Source organism: Chaetodon auriga, chromosome 10, assembly GCF_051107435.1.
Source record: "Chaetodon auriga isolate fChaAug3 chromosome 10, fChaAug3.hap1, whole genome shotgun sequence".
Lineage (NCBI taxonomy): Eukaryota > Metazoa > Chordata > Actinopteri > Chaetodontiformes > Chaetodontidae > Chaetodon > Chaetodon auriga.
This window is the reverse complement of record NC_135083.1, coordinates 23,519,931-23,542,239: the sequence shown is the minus strand read 5'-3', so window position 1 is coordinate 23,542,239 and position 22,309 is coordinate 23,519,931. Positions and strand designations below refer to the sequence as shown.

Sequence of the window (22,309 nt, the reverse complement as noted above, 5' to 3'; positions counted from 1 at the left end):
ACTGCTGTAAAGTACGTCACCTATCTCACTGTTTAGACCTTTTCCAGGCAACTACTGCAGGGACCCCAAAGGCAGCAAATTCATTGTTTCACCTCACAACAATCAGGATCTAATTTTAGTATCTTCTCCACTTCAGGTGATGTGCTTACATGGAAATTCATTTGTGCTCAGTCAAATGAAATGGACAGGCAGTCGTCCAACATTTGAGCACAATGAAGCTGCCTTCAGGGCTGGAAAGATGAGTTGATAGATCAGTTAATCCTTCAACAGGAAATGCTCAATCAATTCAAGTCATTACCACGATAAACTGCGAGACAGGTTAGAGTACTTCATCCACTGCTTTTTTCACTTATTTCTGTGGAGGAAAGCTGGTTTATGCTGTTTGTGTGTGCCTGTGGTGATTGTTCATCACCCACACGTTCATGATTCTCACTAATCCATGGAGCTTTGTAGCCTGAGAGCTAATTAGCCAGGAGGACTCAAAACACGTGTGGATATGATATAATCTGTGTGATTGTTCATTATGAAAACTATTGTCATTTGTAAGTGCCTGACATCACCGGAGGATGGCGCTCTCTTCTCTCTGCGGTAGTGTACAACTACTGGCCCGCGGCCGAAGAAGAAGATGGCGTGGAGGACGAGGAAGTGCCGGTGACGAACGGTGATTCAGACCGTGAAGCAGGACCGGTAGGAACTTTTATCTGAAATATTCACAGCAGGAGAGCAGTCGTTAGTCGTGTGTTCCACTCATGGCGGAGTTCGCCCTGAACAGCGGCCGCCAAGCTGAAGAACATGACGGGACTAACAGCAGACATGTCCCCGAGCCTCTGTGTGGGACAGGTGACCCCGCGGTGACAGTCCCCTCACATCATGACCAGAGGAAAAAGTTAGTCCTGCATATCGACCTGAACAACACCATACTGGTGTCGGACGCCGCGACGGCTCAGGGGACTGTGGCGGCTCTGGACTATTTCCTCACAACTGTCACCTGGGGGAAGATGAGCAAACACGGTAAATGGCAGACGAGCTTAAAGCCCCTTTCAGTGTCACACTAATGGCAGGAATGTGTGTACGCTCAGTCAGGCGAAGTTATTGTTCCTGTGGCGATGACAGAACACGCCAAACTCTGTTAAAAAAAACCGTGAATTTAAAGTAGACCTCCATAAGGAACGACCAAGTGTCAACCAAGCAAAAGAAATTTAGATAAAATTGAAACGAAATGCATCGTTGGCTCGAACATATGCCGAGTAGAAGACCATCAATAATATAACGAAGTCAAAGGTCTTAATGGTGTGGGCATTATGCTAATATGGAAGTGAACATTAAATTAACGTTTGGCAGAATGTGGTCTGGAGCCATTCATATTGCCCTTCATTGATCTGTTTGTTGGATCATATTCAAATGGTCCTCTTCCAACATCATCATGTGTTTAGTTCCTGTGGAAGTGAAGTGATAATACACAACAAGAAAAAACAAGACAAGACAAGACAATGTACAAGACATGTTAAATTCCAGTGAGAGCTTCAGAACACCGCTGGGGGCCTCACCAGGCCTCCTCCACTCATTCTGTCATCAGTTGTTTTGTGTGTCTGCGTTTAAGATCATCTCAGAAACCTTGTTCTCCTCCCCTTTATGCAGGGAAGTGGGAATGGCTGAGTGACTCGCCCTCACTGCTGCCACCATGTGATGATGCTGTTACTTATTACTCTCAGTTTGGACGGATTCCAGGTTTCACCTCCACCGCAGGGCAGCGTTTTCGTGGTGTTCTGGATGAACACCTGGCTCTGCTCCGCTGGCCCGAGGGCGTCAAGGCAAGCATCACATAAGAGAGAATGGATGAGAAGGCCGGCTGGAAAGTGCCTGGATGAAGTTAGATATGTCAAGATCTGCTACGACTTTTTAGATTCAATTTCTGCTTACATGATATATACATATACTGTAGTATGACAAAAAAAAATGGCACCTGGCAGGAATGATGTGCAACACAAAGGAACTAAACAGAGGGATAATTCTGTCAAATAGTCTGTCATTTGGTTTTTTATGCAATAACGTCTTTTACAATTTAAACTCCTGTTGAGATTCTGCACAAAGGTCACTCACTGATGCTGTTACTTTAACTGTGAGTCAGAGACAAACCACAGCCACCTGGTGTCCGCTTCACCTGTAAAATCTACGGTGACACGTTCCTTTATTCACTTTTTGAGTGTTCTGACAGACTTTGAGGTGCAGCTTTGAGACACCTAGATTTTAGCTTCAGTGAATGAATATGGAACATTCTGTAGTGTTTGCAGTTGTCAGGACTTGTTCTGTCTTGCAGATCAAACCTTGTGGTGTATTAAGTATTGGTGCCATGCTTCAAACTGAGTCAGTTCGTCACTGGCGGAGGGGATGATGGATGGTGAAGTGTGTGGCAACCTATACAGCATCCCTGATCCCTCATGCAGTTCTGTGTTACTGACTGCTCCCTGATTGTGTTCCCTGCAGGGCGACAGGGAGCTGGCTGTAAAAGGAGAGGATGGACGACTGTACCACTGGATCCTGCCCTCCTTCTTCCAGCTGCTCAGGGACCTGGTGCAGGAAGGAAGGGAGTTTGCCATCGTTTTTCGGACGTTTGGCATCGACCTACCTCGTGTGCTGAGGGCCATGTTCAAAGCACTGCATGAAGGGGCTCATCCACTGTTCCCCGATCTGCCTGATCTCAAGGTGAAGTAGATGGACACTTATTGCTTATGATTAAAGTGAGACATTCCCACCACTGTCTCAGTGGGGTACAGTATTCTTCGATTCTTTTGTGTTAAAGGGTCGCTTCACCCAAATTACAACACATTTTACCCTTAGTGGTATCAAGCAAAGCTGACAGTTAAGGATTCATTTAGCAGGTTAATGTAAAAACAGCAAAATGTGTTCAAGATTAAGAACAAATTGGGAGGAAGTGAGCTTCAATAAAATGCCTTTCAGAATACGAAGGTTTTGAGATCACATTTAAAACACTTATCCGAGTTTGCTGAGGAACTTAGGGCCATATTCACTTAATATCCTAAAATAAGCTCCTAAGTGGCTGCATCAGGAGATCCTCCTAACAGAAAGAGTGTGTTGGTCATCACTTTAGGACTCCTACGTTTTCAGTCTTCACAAGAAAATCCGCTGTCAGTTACGTGCTCCAGGTACTGCACCTCGCTGGGGAAAATAGAATGATATTGAACTTTTCATTTATTTTTTGATGGCGGACATTTAATAGGGATTCAGTTGGCTCATCAACAAATCCAAATAGTCCACTAGAACTGGAGATGACAGTATGCTCAGTCTGCAGCGCTGATGATCTCAGCCTCAGCTGTCTGACAGGATTATTCATCAAGCCAAAGGTAAAATTGATGCTATATGTAGAATTTCAGGGTCAAAGAGTGATTGTCTGTCTCTGTCTGTCTGTCTGTCTGTCTGTCTGTCTGTCTGTCTAGCTATCCTTCCTCTCTTTTCATTTGTGCCTCATGCTCCTGTGTATTGATTCATGTTTGACTTTTTGACATATGCTGACACACTGGTATATATATATTGACACATATGCTGACACACTGGTCACCTGTCAAAAACCCATCACAGGTGTTTGACCATGAACATTGTTTTGTTCTCTCATATAAGGTATTTAAGGTATTCAGGTTTTTAAATGACATGCATCAGTTCTAAATTGTGAATGTTTCCTCCTTAATTCACTGCGACTGAGATCAAACCATTACTGTGTACACACTGTGTGTGTGGGAGTGATGTGGCACGTTTGTGTGTCTGTGTGTCTGTGTGTGTGCGTCCGTGTACGCTGATGTTCCTCAGGGGTTGGGTGACTGTGAAGATGTTCTCTTGAAGAGCATGACCTTTTGTGCCCTTCTACATAGACCCCCCCCCAAAACACTCACTCACACACAGTCACAAGCACACGTGTCCCCTTTGACTCCCAGAGGGCTTTGTACCTGTTAGCTTGCTGGAGTGGAACACACTGATTTTGAGAGAACAGCGGAGAGTGGAATGGACAGATGATGGGGCGAGAGGTGGAGAAGATGTCGGACAGTCAAGCTGTCAGGCACAGTGAGCTGTCAGGAGGAGAGTCCAGTGGAAGTCTTATTCAAACAGTCTGCTGTCAGATGCTGTTCATCTAGGCCTTCAGACAGAGAGAGCAGGGGGTGGAGGGGCTACAAGACAAAATGTGATTGTCCAGTTTCTGAACTTTAGCTGTTTGTTTTCCTGCCTCGGCAAGTTTTTGGCTGCAGGAGCTTCAGTGTCATCGCTGTCTTGGAGCTGTGGAGATGGGTGCAGTGGGACATTTTCTGTGGGTTAATTTACCATTTAAGCTAAGAGATCACTTCCTCATGCCTATTGTCCTGTCCACATTGTGTGTGTTGGGGTGTTCGTGTCCATGTTCTCCGGCTGTGTTACTCTAAAAACACTTCAACACTGCTAATAATAACCACACCACTTAACACTTTTCATTTCACTTTTCATTTTAGATTTTTATGCAAATGAACCACATGATGGTTAAAGCTATCTAAACGACACAACAGCACTGTTAAATCACATCACCATCAAATTGAGAGCATTTAATTCCTCAGCGTGTGAGTCAGTGAGAAGAAAAGACCCGCTGTGAGTCAATGGATGGGGACTGCTGGAAGAAGCCTCTTGCCATTTCTTTTCCTAGCCTTCCATATTCATTAAAGACAAAAACATGGCAGGAAGCTCTGCACATAATGTTACTCAAAAAGAGGATATTGTTTAAATGGCTAGTTCTAGGTTAGCCATCTGTTCCTTAGCAACAAAGCCTGTGCTGAAGAATGGACCTCTACTATCATTTGTCTGTTTGGGACACAGACGTCATGTTTAGCAAAGCTAGCAGCTCTGTGAGCAAAATGCTAATGTTAGCATGTTATCATACTTTCAATGACAGTGTCAACACGTTTAGGTGATCTTTATCTTGTTCACCATCTTGATTTGATGTGTCAGCATGCTTACATTTGCTAATTAGCACAAAACACAGCTTTGGCTAACAGGAACATAAACCAAAGTGTTGCTCTGATGATGGGGCTACATGAAAAGCTAGTGGACCATCAAATTTCATTGCAGCTCATCCAGCATTAAGGTATTTCACTGTGGAGCAGTGATGAGCCGACTGACTGACACTTCATCCCTAGAGCCAAACGACTGGCAACGCTCAAAACATTATTAGTTTAGAATAATTGATTTATGTGGTGAACAGCTGATATCACTTGTTCTAAAATTACTGCATCTTATGAAGCTAAAATTGTGAGCCAGGGGGCTTTTTGTTCTTTTCAAACTCTGCCGTGACACAAGTGCAAAATCATTTCTCATTTCCATGCCGTGGGTTGGTCTTCCAGTCATTGTCTGTAGTATCTACACTATTTATTCTAAAGCTACAGGCTGGTCAAGTAGATTTTTATGTAGCTGGCTCAGACTCTTATTTTAAGATGGGAGAAAGTAAAATGCCTTTATCTTAATTCATTTAGGTCAAGTCTGCCAGAGGAGATGTTTTAATAACAACATGATTTGTCTTGGTTTCATGCTTCGCTCAGCGGTTTGCTTCTCTCTCTGACTCTGACTCCTCTTGTCGCTCTGTGCTCAGTTAAGTGTGAATATGACTGCGGGCAAGATCCGCTGCAACAAGAGGGGAATCGTCGTGAGCCGAGCCGATGACCGAGTGTCGACTCGTGATGGAGAGAGAGGCCTGTACCAGTACTTCAGCTCAGTCCAGGGCCTGGTTGGCTTTCAGGACCACTTTGACTGGTGCGCAGAACACTCCTTAAGCCTTGTTAACGCAGGCTGTGTGCCATCTGTCCCTTCATCCATCCTTTATTAATCTTTCTGTGCCCGTCCTTCTCGCCCAGGTGGGTCAGCAACACCTACTCCATTCGTGGGGGGAAGCCGCTGTGGGTCGACCCCTTTGACCAAAGTGTTCAGCACATCTTCATTGACGACAACATACGGCAGAATGACGAGGATACCATAGTTCATCCCAAGGTACTGTCACGTCCAGCACTATTCCAGCCATGTGGGCTCTAACTGAACTGTAACTACAGGTTTCAGGTGGTTTATATATCCAACAAATGATGAGTGGCATTTCCATTTTCCTCCTTCTCTCTCCACTGTGGGGATGATTCAGCTTTTTAGTTGAAGCAGGATGTGACATGTTGCTGTTGAAGAGATAAATATGTGAACATGCTGCAGTGCAGTGCAGTGCAGTGCAGTGCAGTGAGAGCACACTGCTGGCAGGAGGTTTGAGCAGCACAAATAACACCATGATCACTTTTTACAAACAGATAATTATACTCTTTTCTCTTTTTTTTTGCATCACACTAGCATCTTGTGAGCATTGTACATGCTGGGTTTTCTGATCTCCTGCTCTCTCTCGTCCTCTCTGCTTTATTAATTATGCATTAAGCGTCTTTGTTTTTGGAAAATGTTAACGGGCGTTTGATCGTTTTCTGGTGGTGCTGCTGGAGCAAAACGTTTTTGTGTTCATACAATCTTAATGTTTACAGACAGAGGCGAGATTCCAACTGTGACATGATCGGTCACTTTATCGTATCGGGGCAAACAATTGTATTTGCTGCACAATTTGAAGCCGCTTCAAACTTTTTGTTGCGGGTTTCCACTGATGCTCCTTATCACAGTCTGAGAAAATGATGACTGCACACTAAACTCCAATAATTTCATTGCATCAGTGATGTTTCAACCACACTTGGGCTTTATCAAAGAAGGTTTAACATATATATCTGATACAGTCATATAGACTGGACTGTAAACGCACCACCTGGTGGCAATACATGATACATGACATCATTGTCAAAACACAGGTGTAACTCACAACATTAACAATGACATTCTGTAGAAACATAATGGTAGTGCTTATTTTTTTAGCCCTTAAGAATCATACTTAACACGTCACAACAAACCATTATCTGTCAACATGCACTCAGTCTGGTGCATGGTCCAGTTTTACTTAACTTCTCAACTTCTGTGTATGTATTTGTCTCTTGACAGTCATTGAGTGGTTTATGATATAGTCTCTATAGATACTTAGTTTATTCAGTTTTTTTTTTTACTTTGTCAGAGTGTTAATGCAGCTATTCCCCATAATGATGATTATAATAAGAATCATAATTGAATCAGACTCAGTGAAGAAGTTTCCACAGATGTGTTGGCGAGAGAGTTGCTGGTTTGAACCTAGTGAACGCTAACACGACTCCCCGTCCCCTCCACCTCCACTCCACCTCCCCGGTGTCTCCCTTTTCTGTGTGTGTGTATGTGTGTGTTTCTCAGGTGTTCTTGGACCCAGGTAGCACTGAGACTCGCACAGCCTGCACCTCTGAGCTCTATGACATCACACTGGTCCAGACCGACCTCCTCCGGGCCATTTCTGACCTGGGCTACTTCACTCAGCGTGTCCACATCTGCCAGAAAAACTATGACAGGAATCTCCAGCAGGGGGCAGGCTAGAACACGGTTCAACCTCCCGTTCCCCATACGTCTACCCAGACACAACACTCCCAGCATAGACAGAGGATGCAGACTCAGCAGACTGTAGGCAGGGACATTAAACTCAAAGTGTGAGGACTTATTGGACATGGACTGGAAAAATGACTGGAAATTCACCTACAGAGGAAGGCCACATGTGCAGATGAGGATGGATCGCAGCTATTATCTGCCGATCAAATATTCTAAAAACTTCCCTTCCCACGAGTGAGAGTTCAACGTTTTGCAGCTGGACAACAGGTCAAATACCATGCATACTTTATTTCCTCCAGGACAGCAGTGAGAGGATCTCACCTTCCACAGAGAGCGCTTCACAAAAAAAGAGTTTTGACCTAATTAAGCCGTAAAGTGTCCAGGCCAGGCTCTTTGATTTGATTGCAGCAAAGGCTCTGTGACTAATCATGTCACTGTATAATTGGCTTAACTCTCTGAAATTTGTGTCAAACATGAGTGGGGTCTGTTGGAAAACCCTTCAGGTGCTGCGTTAGTTGTCCAGTGGCTAGAATCCAGCGGGGTTCAGCTGGGGCTCTTCATTGGTCGCCCTCAGGGTGCCACGCTTTCATGTAGCTTCTCCCTTAGGTTGTTCAGAAAATATATGTTAACTCCCATCGTTGGCCATCGCCTGCATCGTCTACATCCACCAGGAACTGAAAGGTAATACTTGAATTTTTCCAGATGAGTGAGGAAGACTCTGATCACTGAGTATGACTGTAACTTAAGGGTGAATCCTCAGAGCGCACTGTAAAACCATTATGAAGGCAATGCAAGCAGAAATGACTTAAAATACTTTCTAATGTGACTCTGTTACCGTTAAGAATCACAAACGGCACCCTGTTAGATTCATAAGACGCCATTTAAATCATAACGAAATGTCTCGTTTCCTAATATGACCGGGTGAGAGTCATCCATATCCGTTTGTCAGAGCGGTTTGATTATACAAAGTAACATCCTCTGGAAGCACTGAGACATATCATCGGGTTGAACATGGCTGTGGGGTGTGTTTGCACTGAATTATTTACTGTGGTTTTTATCATTTGAAAGCACCATTGTGTGAAACATTTTAATATGATGAATTTGTTATGGTAATTTTTGCTTTGAGGGTTTTCGAATATATTTATTGTTGAGATTTCAGGGAGATTCTTTTAATGGCTATATTTTCCTCAGGTCAGATTTGGAGACAGCTGAATGCAAATGGAATCAGTAGAAAAATACTCAAAGGCAGGTTTCTGAGGAGCACAGAGAACAGAGGGGTGATGCTACCAATGTTACATTTTTCAGTATATATTGAGCAAAGGTGTCCTTAAATGGAGGACATGTCAGTGAGTACTTTGAAACATGCAGAGATAAAGGTGGGATGGAAAGCTTCATCGCTGAAGGACTTTCATTGTGCAAAACTTTTAGCCCAAAAAGCTGTACTCCATACACATGCACAGGCTGGCCAGAGCATCACAGCACATGCATGTCACTAAATTTTAATCATTGTTTCATTTTAAAGCAAAATGATCATGCTGTCAGTCACTAATGCTCATCAAAACAGTCTGTTGTGATCATTTCTTAAAGATTATTTAAGTAGCAATGAGAGGCAAAATGCAGTTTATGGAGAAGTTAGAATTTGGCATGATGTGGAGTAAGCATTGCAGTACTTCACTGCAGCAGGTCACTTTTTCTGTTCTGAGACCACAAAGTTTGTTGTATTCAAAACAACAAACCTCAGATATGTAAATTTGTGAAAAGAGGACAATTGCTTGCACACACATGTTGCATTGATTCAGTGATACACAATAACTAATAGCTAATATGAGGTGGCTTTGTTCTGAGGCCTGAGCATGTTATTTTGGTTTGCACTCCGTATGGAGGGACAGCATTTCGTGTTAATGTCAGAAGTCGCCAGGTGACCTCAGCACATTGCGTGAAGAGGTTTGCACACTGAAACTCTCCCGTAAAATACTGTAACATTGCGCATACACACTGAAGCCACATCCATATGGTAAGGTTACCATGACTTCTCATGCTGCCATGCATTTGAATGCACATCACATCAAAACTTGAACATCATTTATTTATTTTTCCTGATGTTAAACATTCGTTGAACAGAAACACTTCCAGGTTTTCTTTACTGTTTGATGTTTTGTATAATGACAACTTCCTGTCAGCACATAACATGGCTTGACTGTGAGTGTATTAGAGGTAAGGTAGGTAAGGGTAAATTGATTTGGCCCTTGCTGCTCCGGCACTCAGCTCGTTTGTACATCATCGACAGGTTACTGATCAGTGTGTGTGTGTGAGAGTGTGACCAGGTCAGGTCCTCTGGGAATTAATTAAAGAAAGCACGTGTTAAGAGCAAAGGGTGGTAATTTGTCTTCTTTGGTATTTCCTAATGAATCTTAAAAACTGTCTGGAATACGTCTCTTCTTGCCATTTCAAAGAAAATATTCTTATCGTAAACACAGCTACATCTATCTGCACCCCTGCAGCTACCTGGAGGAACTAAAGCCAGAACTAATGAGTGGAAGCAGAGACCAAATGATAAGGGAAGCACTTGGGAGATAAAACGCCTCCTCTCTCTGTCTGTGTGGTTTGGCATGCGATTAAAAATGCGAAGCTGGGCTTGACAGAAATGTTTGAAGTGGGGTTTTAACACGTTATTTTTCTTGTACTCTCCTGAAACGTGTGTGTAATTGACCGCTTCATTACAGCAGAGGTCAGGCACATTAACGTGTGACAAGTCATGTCTGGAGTATGTCCGGGGCTGATGGTGATGGATGATAATGGCACTGCTCCCAATTGACTCAACATTTGATCATTTGCCCCCAAAGCAGATGGTATAGCAGTGTGTCAGTCACGAAGACTTGAAGGGGAGCTGGAATATAGAATAGCTTTTCTTTTTAGAACAGTGATATGAAATGTGGACGTTTTCTAGATTCATCTGTTCATAGTCTCTTCACTCCTGCTCTTGTTTGCTTCTGTTGTGTTCTGTTTTACTCTGGTCTGTCAGTGGTTCATATAGACCTCATAGAGTCACTGCAGTTGCCTATTGGCGTTTACATTTTACATCACTTCTGACAGCAGACATCTCCTTAGTTACTGCTCTGTTGCTCATCCTCTTCTTCACCAGCACTGTGTTTTCCAGCCTGACAGCTGTCCAGTTAACCCACTGGTTTCATTCTCTCACAGTCTGGACTGGAGTTAGAAAACACTGTCGTTGGTAAATCACTTCCTTATTGGTTATTCTGTTCCTGTTTAATAACACCATGTTTGATGAGTGACATGGTAAAGGAATCTCCATCCTAATTTCATGGATCTGTTAATGGATAAAAGGCTGTATCCTGTACCTGAGGTGCAGCGCTGGGCGTGTTGGTCTTAAGATGAACTGAAGACAGGCGCACAGCTGGGACAATGCTGTCTTGATGTGGCGGAAAGCGCTTGCACCACTGACCATCAGACCCTGGTGTAAAGGCAGTGTGACAGCAGCCTGTGGTTTAAAGGGCGCATGTTCAGATAGTCAGGTCCTCCCAGGCCTGCTTCCCCTCCATAGTCTGTCCGTTTCCTCAGCAGAAAGCTGCTCACTTCTCCAACTAACCCAATCATTTAAGGCATCCATGGAGCTCATGTTTTTCGACTCGAAGGGGAGGTATCTGTTATAGATGAAGAACTCTCAGACAGGACTCACCTGTTGTGGTAGTTCTGCATCTCGGCTGCTGATCAAGTCTACTCTGTTAGAACAGACCAAAGTTAAATGAGCCACCATGCGTTATCCCTTGCGCATCTCTAGACGTCCAATAGCCTTTTTTCACGGAGCACATTTTGACCTATCATTGCAGGAAAATTACAGGTGGAAGCAATGACATTATGTGATCCAGCACACACAAAACAAGAATGCAGCCATCATTAATGATGTGGAACACACCTGTGTTTTTAATGCTATAAAATGTCAAAGTCAAGTGCCATGACAAAGGTCTGCATGCCTCTCAGTGAAGAAACAGCGCCTTTGACACCTGCCCACTCAGACCACACCCAGTAAAATGGCACCACGTAAACCTGAAAAATAAGCTGTGTGCTATGCAACATTTGATGCAGACATTAGGAGAGATTTCAGCAGAGCAACGGGAGGAAACTCTGAGTCTGAGGCAGATCTGTTCCTTGTCCATGTGTTCCAGCCACAGCAGAGCCATGCTGTGGGCACCCCTGGTCAAACCTTCTGTTGTCTGTTCTGTTAACAGCTAAGTAAGTAAACGGTGGCCTGATTTCCAAAAGGCATGAAGTTATGGAAGACATAGTTCTTTAATATTTTAAGTGAGATTACTTTTTTTTTTATTTCCATCTTTCTATTTCAAAACAAAAAAGGGAAAAGGCCTGAAGCAAAATTTTGGGCACCCTGCGTGATCAGTACTTAGTCACAGCTTGTAAAATACTTTTTGTAGCCAGACAAGAGTCGTTCAGTTCTTGGGGGATTTTCCCCATTTTTGCTTTCAAAAGGCTTCTAGTTCTGTGGGATTCTTCAGCCATCTTGCATACACCATCCACAGATTCCTGATGGTGTTAGGGTCGGGGACTGTGAGAGCCACTGCAAAACCTTCAGCTTGGTCCTCTTGAGGTAGTCCATTTAGGATTTGGAGGTGCGTTTAGGATCATTATCCTGTTGTAGAAGCCGTCCTCTTTTCATCTTCAGCTTTTTTACAGACGGTGTGATGTTTGCTTCCAGAATTTGCTGCTATTTCATTGAATCCATTCCTCCCTCTACCAGTGAAATGTTCCCTGTGCCACTGGCTGCAACACAAGCTCAAAGCATGATCGATCCACCCCAGTGCTTGTCAGTTGGAGAGGTGTTTTTTTCATGAAAATCTCACCTTTTTCTCTCCAAACATACCTTTACTGACTGTGGCCAAAAAGTTCTATTTTAAATGTGTCAGTCCACAGGATCTGTTTCTAACATGCATCAGGCTTTTTAGACGTTCCTCTACAAACATTTTGTGGTGAGGATGCAGGAAAGGTTTTCTTCTGATGACTCCTCCATGAAGGTCGTATCTGCAGGTGTTGCTGCACAGTAGAACAGTGCACCATCACTGCAGAGTCTGCTAAATCTTCCTGAAGGTCTTTTGAAGTCAAACGGAGCTTTGATTTACCCCTCTGGCAATCCTACAAGCATTTATCTTGGTCTTCCAGACCTCAACTTGACTCTCTTCCTTTTTACAGCCATTTTTTAATTACATTATGAACTGATGTAATAGCTGAAAACTCTTCGCTGTCTTCTTTTAGCCTTCTCATGAGCATCCATTAGAGTGGTGGGCAGCTGCTCAGAGGAGCCCACGGCTGCTCACGTCACTTGCATCACCTGCTCTCTCCATACAATGATTGTGAACAAGCCACAGCACTATCAAGCTAATAAAGGTCTGAGACCTTCCTAAAAGTTATCTGAGAGCTTAAGTCTGTTGAGATGCCCAAACTTTTGAATGGCGTTCATTTCCTTTTTTTTTCTCCTCTAAAATTGTACAAAACAAAAATAATGCACTAATTTTGCTTAAAATTTTGAAGAATGTTTGATCTTCATGCTTTGTGGAGATCAGTCTATCTTCCATTCACTGAACTATTCACAGTAAATTTTGACAGGGGTGCCCACATTGTTGCATGCCACTCAGATCGCACCAGTTCATGAGGGTTGTGGGCTCCTGTCAGAATCACTAACGGTCTTGAGTTGTCCTCGTTTGTCGAATTTTTGGAGAAGGATTTTTTCAAGCTTTAGGCATTGAATAGAAGTGATCATTTAGAACCTTGAACGGCAGTTTTACTGTTACAAAAGCCACGTTTCGCCTACTTCTGCCTGATCCTGAGGCCAGACTACGACTTCCATATTTATTTATTTATTTTTTTTAATATCACGCAGCCTATTTCATCATTTATTTAGCTCATCCCCGTTTCTTTTTCTGTGGTGGTATGCGTTAAAATTTTTTTGTGTATTTGTATTTTTTAACACAGTGTATTGACTATAATTAATCTTAATTTTTTGTAGTGCACGGTTTTCTGTTTCCGTAAACACAATAACAACAGCGTTATGAAGAAGATTGGAATCTGTTCGGATTGTTGGGTTGGGTTTCACGTTGGGATCGAGGTTTTCTTCAGTCCACATGAGGGCAGCAGTGCAGCTTTGGCAGCCCCCCTCACCTTTCGAGGCAGCAGCCTTCCCCTCAGGTGAGTCTGAGGTTACCTGATTGATGCTGGTGGCGAGCGGTGGAGAGCCTGAAACCAGTAGCTTCACTGCGTGTCAAAACAGCGCGACGCAGGAGCAGCTCTGATGCCCTGAAATGTTCAAGTAAAAGGGGCGATGAGTCGGGTGTCGATTCAGGATGGTGGAGGGACAGCTGGCGCTGTGAACGCAGGAGTTTGCTGTGATTCGGGATTGCGTAAATGCGCACTGGTGAGTGAGGGGAGGAGAGGGACGAGGAGGAGGAGGGGGAGAGGTGTTGAGTCAGTGTAAGGAGGACGATGGTAACAGTTTGTTTCGCTGGATTCTGCCACTGAACAGGTGCATAACAGGAACGACGTTTCCAGCGCTGTCCTCTGCTGCGGACATGTCGGGTAGAGACATTTACGCGGAGCAGCTCCGGCGAGCTCCGACGCAGCGTTGACTCTCTACATCCACCCATCGGACTTAAAGGTAAGGTCGCCAAACTTTCCAGCAGTCTGTGATCATGTCATACGGCCAGATGACTCACAGGCGCTCCCGTGGACTTTCTGAAGCTGGTGGTCATGCCCCAGAGCTGATGGGAACACTTCAGATTGATGCAGTGTCGCGCTTCACCTCCGCGCACATGTGCTGTGCTGGTCGAGCTGCTGTCGTTGTTGTTGGGCGCTGCGGAGCATCAAATCTGCATGAGCAGGTATAGATAATCAGCGCAGCCTGCCTAAGTTTAACCATGCAGTTGGAGCAATAAAATGGTGGACGAGGATCAAGCACAAGATCTCAGAAATGTAAGAGGACGCCATATCCCAAATCTCCCGCTCACAGGTCCGTGTTGCAGGACTGATCTGATATCTGACAGCTGTTATGTAGTTGACATGATGAGCTTTTACAAGTTTGGATGGCACACAGCAGCCTCTCAGCTGCGGGGACTTGGGCTCAGCGCAGGAGGCTTACAGTAAAGTGACGCCCCTGCGCGATGTCAGTGGAGTTGGAGCAAAGCTTTTTGTGTGTGTTGCGTGATTTTTGGTGCAGATTCGCGGATTCAGGCGGTGAAATCCATCCAGCTGTTTCGTGAGATAAGTCTGTTCAGGACGAGCCGTGCCATCTGCTGCGCTTCCCAACATCTGGTTGCGGCTGTCAGTCACTGACGCACACAGACAGTTTTTCCCTGCTTTCAGAGCAACTTTCTGCTCTCTTCGAACTGAGTTGAATGTGTGTGTGTGTGTGTGTGTGTGTGTGTGTGTGTGTGTGTGTGTGTGTGTGTGTGTGTGTGTGTTCGGGTGGAGAGAGTCCCTCGTCCTCCTTGGGAATGATGGGATTGCTGCTCTCACACACCCTGCTCCTGTCTCTCCAGACTCCCCTCCAGCCTCACTTTCCTTAGAGCAGCTCCCAGTTAAAACACTCCCTCCTGTCTGGTCTGCTAAAGGGCTTGTTTGTTCCTCTGAACAGATTCTTCTCCTCCCTCCTCGCTTTAACGCTCTTTCTCCCCTTCTGTGTTGGCGCTACCTTCCGACCTGCAGTGATAGATCCTAACTTGGTGTGAGTTCATTTGCATAATGAGGATTACAGCTGACATGCAGCGTCTGGGCCTGTCTTGCTGGATCCAGCAGAGAAGCGTAGTGCTGTGGCAGCTCTCACTGTGCCAGCAAAATGCCACCCTCAATCAGGACTCACCAGGATTCTGCAGTCTGCTCTGACAGACTGGCCTCTGCCTCTTTGCCATCGAGAGACACTGACAAATCGACTGTCGGAGGATGAATTTATGTATGTATGAAATGAGCTATTGACATTGTAGCTGGCACAATGGCTTGTTAGATAGTAATGGATAAATGAAAGTGCTTGAACGGTAAAAGCATTGCAAATTGATTTTCTTTCCCCGTTAATAGTTTTAATGAGCATCGGTTCAGTTTGGAGGAGGAAATACATTTCTTCTTTTTTGTGTTTGCTGATTTTTTTTATTTTTTTTTTTAAATCTTGCTTTCGAATTTTGCTGCATAAACAATTGAGCCGCCCACTTTACAGCTAAATCTATTCTAAAGTTCAAACTGAGGGTCAGAGCCCACAGGAGGACGCGCAGTCCTGAAGCTGGTCAGTCTCCACATCACGAAAACAGGCATTTATTTTTCATGAAGCCGTTTCCCAGGGCCAGTGACTACATCTGACATCTGTTCTGCCTGATTTCTTGGCTTCCTATTTAATTTTCCTTCCATTTCTCTTCTTACACCATCATTATCTGGTCATTTCATGATGATTGAATGAAAGCAGTGTGGCTCTGCTCCTTAAATGACCTGTTATTTGTTGCTTGTGATGGTTTGTGGTCTATGAATTGAAGCTTGTAATTTGTGCTGGATAGAAGCATCACCTGAGAACAGCTGAGGGCAGCCTTTGACCTCATTTATCAACCATGTGTTTGCACAGTCTTTACGCAGAAACCATGTGTCCGCTCACTTCTGCACAAACAATCTGATTGATTTCCTTTTGTGCTTAAAAAGATTTTGGAGCATCTGTTAATGACGATCAAGTGCAATGTGCTTTAATAATGAACTATTAGGTTTTGGTACCATTGATTTTAATCGATTTGACTAAGCCACGTATATATTTTATGTATTTTCTGAAACTGTTAAAGCACAGCAATTAAATAGCTAATCATAACTAGTAACTGGCTCAGCAACATTTCAATTAAAAAAACAATTTATGTGCTGATTTGACTAGTTGTGCACAACACATGACATGCAGCAGCAACGATGTAGGGACAGAAAAATGAGACTCATGTCCATCAGTCTGCTCCTCTGGTGTATGCTGGGAAGCGTCCTTGCACATCTGCTTCTTGGATTCTACAGTATCTAAACTTCATCATCTGTGATCATTCCCTTCTTTATCTTTCCCACTTGCTACTTTTGTCCACAACAGCGAACTCTACATTAAGGCTGCTTGGACTTTCAGAGAGAAGTGACTGACCGTAATACACATGGTGTTCTGGAGGCGTTTCTGTATGTAAATGAGCCTGTGGGTGCACAGATAGATGGATGTAGAGTAGGTAAAATTTGTCATTGTTCGTTGCGTAAAAGTGTGATTATGCAGATTTCAGAAATATCAATCTTGCAGACCGTTCCTACGCTCACATTTCGAGCTTGGTCTGCGCATGCTTTGATAAATGAGGGCCCTGAACTCTGCAGGACAGAGTGTTGTATGAGTGTACAGTACAGAGTGTCTTTAGATGTGATTAAGGTGGGTTGTGTGGGACAGATATGGCCACTGCCGCACACACACACTAGCCAGCTACAGACATTAACCCAGGCGGATGAGTGTGGAACTGAGCCAATTTTCCCATCAGAGGATTAAGTGGGATGCTTACAGTGGACAGTTTGGACATCTAGCCTGCCAACGCAGGGGACATTCAAGCCTGGATGAGTTTTCTGGAAAAAGAGAGAATTGGAGAGAGGAATTAAACGAGTGGTGCACGGAGAGAACACAACAGAGTTAGAGGAGACGTTCACTGCCACCCTCATGTCTGTATGTTAAATATGAAACTAGGCTAATGACAGGGGAGGGGGCACGGTGAAACAGCTCGCTTAGCTCTGTCCAAAGGTAAGAAAAAACCACCTCTCACACTGCTAAAGCTCACTAAATAACACATTAGTTCTAATTAGTTATTTTGAATAATCAATTCCTACTGAAACGTGTCCCATTTTCACATAAAAAGAAAAAAAAAATAATGTAAAACCCAGCCAATTAGAAAACGCTGTAGCAGCTCACCAATCTTCTCATTCACTCTGGCCAAGAAAGCAAATGAGCATATTTCCCAAAATGTCAAACTATTCCTTTAATCGTCATACGCTCGTAATCTGTGAGGAAAGTCCTCATTTCCCGGTGTCTTCCCTGCACCTGTGAAGAAGCAGACCGGTGTCTAAGCCTCTCTCTCTGCGAGGCTGGTCCACATGTCAGCAGGTCGCTGCCGCGTTAATTAAAACAGCGTGAGGATTCTCTTTAGCGCACACAGCAGCTCAGGCAAACAGGTCTGTGTGGTTTTTTGAGTGGGTGACAGCAGCTGCTGTATTGTTAAATTACTTTTTATTGTTTACATGATTCCCCTCATTTGGTCCATTGACCTTCTCGATGGGGGCGGTGGGAGCGTGATTACAGAGATAGTAGAGGACATTGGAGTTCTGGGAAATATGTTGGCATGTATTTATTTATGTTCGGCTGATATACTGGGAACAAAGGTAGGTCATCTGAGAGGAAAACAAATGTTTTGTTTCCAGCAGCGTTGTGTTTAGAATAACAAGCATGAGCGCACATGGGCAAATCTAGCATCGTGGCTCATTCAGAGCTCATTGCAGCAAACCGTGTGATTGGACTGTACAGTCTGGGAAACATACCATGATATTTTTGATAACAAGCGGTATATATACTATATTAGTATTTATGCGTTTTCTTTGTCCACAATTTTGGTTTTCCACAACTGATGGCGTGGCAGAATAGACTGCTTCTCATATTTGAACTTGTCTCAGTAAGAAAGGTTTACTTCATACGCTCAGCGCTGGCTCAGCCCTGTTTTTCTCAGTTACTTTCAGGGACCTGTATTGTTGTTGCATGCTGGCTCACTCTCAGGGCTTACTGACTCACTTGAAGTCAATGGAGTTATCATCAGTGTTCTGAGTACACCTGTGCCTTTTCCGCTCAGACATGTCCAAGTGTCTGCTGTGGAAAAGCTCTGTTGTATGAAGTCAGGTTCAGGCTAGCTGACTGTATGGCACTGCAAGGCTGTGCCGCCTCTCTCTCATAGAGTCTCTCTCTCTCTCACACACACACGCACACACACACACACACACGTGCACAGATCCTGTGGAAGCTGCATCGTGTGCCTGATTTGATGCATTATTTGATTGAAGATCAGGTTTTATATGCCACCACTTAATATAGGAAATGTTTATAGAATTTTCCATGTGTGCTTTCCTGTTTTTTTTTCCTGTATCCAGCAGATGCTGGTGGTACAGTCCAGGTCATCAGTTCAATGTTACACACTGCATGTCATACTTGCAGTAAAAGTCTTGGTTACTGATCTACTGACGATCAGACGTCACACAGCTTTCTCCGTAGACACAAAGGCAAACTCTTTCCACATATGCAGTAGGCTTTGATGTGTAAGTAAGTGGAGTTCTCCTTTAGTTGTATACACAGTTTTCAGTCATAGATCTTCTTCATGCAGCCAACATTTTGTCACAATGACATTTATGCAAATAAGCAAGAATCTTATTTCAGATGTGAAATAATGTAATTTCATCATTTTGTGGCACTGTACTCAGTTGCTACAAAGAGGGGTAATTTCCATTTTTTGTAGGTAATAGCCGTCTGTTTGGGGTCAGACAGGAAATTAGCTCTAACGAGTTAATCCTACAGGTTTGGACCTCCATTATGCGCAACGATAATAGCAGTGCCAGACCACACCAGCTTAGTTTCAGCCGTGCATCACAGTCAATAAATGATGCTTTAAATCACTGCAGTGTTTGTAATAATGCTTTCCTTTGTTGTTCCAATGAAACTACTACAAATGTACAATGTATGGCTCAGCCGTAGTGAGTGGAGTGGCACAGATACAGGAGTAGCTTACAGTGGTCTATGTCAGCTATAATAAAACAGAACAAAACTGATCACTGTCCACCAAGTTAAAGACATCAGCAGCAGTAGGACGTGGACATACAGAGTGAGCACTTGCTGTAGCACCAAAGATGCAGAAAGAGTAGTGAAATGAGTAACTGAGGGATGATTACATTGAGTTTTAGTTCCAGGCAGATCATATGTTGTGTTGTATGTTTTAAAGAAAATAACCATCAGGCTGAAATTAGTTCAAATATTACAGGCTCATTAATGCTTGGAGCAATTCCGAGGAAGGGGGAGGGGGTTGATTAAATAATTACTGTAATTGCTTTAAGTGTTACTTCAGTGTTGAGAGAAGCCAGCTCAGCAGAGGCATAGCTGTTTGATTATTTGGTAGGATTGCCTCTGCTTTTAGATTTGCCAGGAGCACAGTCTCAGACTGGAGGGAAACAAGTCGCTGTGTGATTGCTTTGTGTGACTGCTGCCACATGGAGAAGTGGGTATTATTTCAAGTTTGCCAGAGGCACGGAGATACATCAGCTCATGGAAACTGATTGCTCTTTGATCGCTTCATGTGATTGCTGCCACTGGAAACATTGGCTTTGATATGAGCTCTTGCTACGGAGGCCTGTGAAAAGTTGCCACGAAGGCTGAGTCCATGCACCAAGAAGACAGCTTGTATTGATCCTGAAATGGTGGACTAATACACGCCGGACACACCAACTATTGTGTGCAAATGATTGTATTTATTAATTAGCTCATGCATCACATTTTTCTGGAGGCCAAAGCTTAATTCCTTCAAGTGTGACAGCCTGAAGGCCATTACCCATTTGACCTATCACATCTGTCTGTGGTAAACACGCTGTCCTTCAGTGTAATGATTGTAATGCAGAGGGCATAACTCACTCCAGATTAATTGATACTCTGCAAAGAAGTATGAGGAGAAATTCTCTTTGGCATTCAGCCCCAGAGCAGTTCTGTATGCAGCAAGCAAAGTGCTGGTTTCAACAGTTTCGTTAACTCTCAGGCAGTGTCTGTATTCCCCAGGCCTTACTGTACTCACTTCTTACTTTGCTCTCTCAGTCATTATGTCCATATTCTCCTTGGCTCGTCATTACTGGCCCCTGATGTCCTGTTCTTTCCCACTCAGTGGTAGCCATGTTTGGGCTGATTTTTAGGCTTTGATTGTGTAAGTGCTTTTATGAATGCACCCGTAACATTTTTGTCACTTGTGTGTTCTTAAAGCAAAACAATACATCCTTTTTTTTTCTCGCTGTGCCAGCAGCATGGCTCTAAGGATTGTAATGTTCGTCTATCAGTCATTTGGTTAAATGGCTGTCAGAGATATGAATCCTAATGACATGAATGCTCCTCTAGTAGCAGGTCAAAATTTAGTCCCGGTCATTGGTTTCTAACTAAATACCTGCAAAACTATTGACACTCCCATCAACATCCCATCGCCTCGACTGTACTTAGTGCTTCACGCTAATAAGCAATTGGTAGCATGCTAGTATGCTAAACTTGGATGTTGAACATGGTAAACATTTTACCTGCTAACAATCAGTATGTGAGCATTGTCACTACGAGCACATTAGCACGCTAACATCAGCGTTGATCTCAAAGCACAGCAATGCTAGCATGGCTGTAGACTCTGAGTTTTGTTATTAAATTCCACCTTCATGACCACAGTAACCTACTTCACCATCAGGTTGCTCTACAAGTGTTATCTAACAAATCTGACCACAAGTGGAACAAAATGTGTCACAGGAACAGTTTAGAACTTCACATAGTCGTGACTTTTGACCTGAAGGCCAGTAAATGCACAGTCAGATGGCCTTCATAAAACCAAAATGTTTTGAACACAGCCTTTATTCTCTTTTCTGAAATATATTGTGATCATTCAGGAAATCATTTGGATTACATTTTCTTCAGTAAAACATTAGTATCTCCTTCCAGTTTGGTTTACTAGAGATGTCGAGACACAAGTAAGACTGGACAACTGATGTGACCGCCAGTGACGGACGGGTGGACATTACGGTTTATGTTTGGGCTCATTAATGATTTGGATGTCAGGAGTTAGCCATGCGCGTTCCAGTTGGGAGATCAAATCATACAGTGAGTGCTATTCTAGCTATGAAATTATTGATTTTTACACCTGGAATCATTGACACTGCAAATGGAGACATGATTTTCATTTATTTTTAACACTGTCCTAAAGTAGTAATCGAGCAGACAAATAGTTTAGTGTGACTTCGGTATCTTGTTGTGATCTGGGTCATCTGGGTTTCAGCTGAAGTTCACCTCGATCTTACAAAGTTCACTGACTGTCAACACTGCAGACTTCTTAAAGCCTGCTTGTTGCCATGGGCTCTCCACCATCTGACAAAGTCTCTGTATCAACCAGTTCCTTTAGATTTCTTTTTTCCCTGTAGTTTCTCATTTTTCTCATTTTTGGAGGGATGTGCTAAATACGTGAGAATGTGTTCTTGTGAGTTACTTGTCTACCTAACACTTTGTATGTATTACTACAGTATTCGCTTTCTCCTCAAGAGTTAGATGAGAAGATCGGTGGCACTCTCGTACAGTATCTGTTAAATATGAGCAGCCGGCTGCTGGTTTGCACAAAGATTGGAAATGGGTTAACAGCTACCCTGACTCAAAAGCACAAGCTCCCTGCCAGCACCTGTAAAACTGACCAATAATGATTCGTTGATTGATACAGCACTTTTCCAAAAGAGTAAATGGTAAAAATGAGTTTGTTTAAAGTGACAGCATTTTATGTGAGCTGGAGGCCTGCAGCCAACATATGGCTGAGGCCAGAGCAGAGAAAATTACAGTAGTCCAAGCATGAGGAAACAAAGGCATGGATTACTTTCTCAAGACCTGCAGCTGTTCGAAATGATTTGAGCTATTGTCCTCAGCTGAAGGAAGCATGATTGTATCACCCTGAGTATTTGGTTGTTAAATGATAGATTTGAGTCAAATGAAATATAATACTGGTAC

General features: G+C 43.6%; 2 protein-coding genes across 3 annotated transcripts in view; both read left to right on the top strand.

The window, feature by feature from the left end:
* The first annotated feature begins 595 nt into the window (after positions 1-595).
* On the top strand, positions 596-9,872 carry LOC143326496 (uncharacterized). The gene is made up of 6 exons (XM_076740067.1): positions 596-1,011; positions 1,639-1,811; positions 2,485-2,703; positions 5,621-5,781; positions 5,883-6,015; positions 7,318-9,872. Exons 1-6 carry the CDS (start codon positions 750-752, stop codon positions 7,492-7,494), a joined length of 1,125 nt encoding a protein of 374 aa, XP_076596182.1. The 5' UTR covers positions 596-749; the 3' UTR covers positions 7,495-9,872.
* A 3,693-nt stretch (positions 9,873-13,565) lies between these two features.
* Positions 13,566-22,309, top strand: part of klhdc8b (kelch domain containing 8B) — a 174,966-nt gene continuing 166,222 nt past the window's right edge. Inside the window, exons 1-2 of one of the 2 annotated variants that reach the window (XM_076740372.1) lie at positions 13,566-13,942; positions 14,051-14,182. The gene's annotated coding sequence lies outside the window, so the exon portion shown is untranslated. Of the gene's footprint in view, positions 13,943-13,965; positions 14,183-22,309 lie in introns of those variants that run through there. The other variant, XM_076740371.1, reaches the window with a different exon arrangement.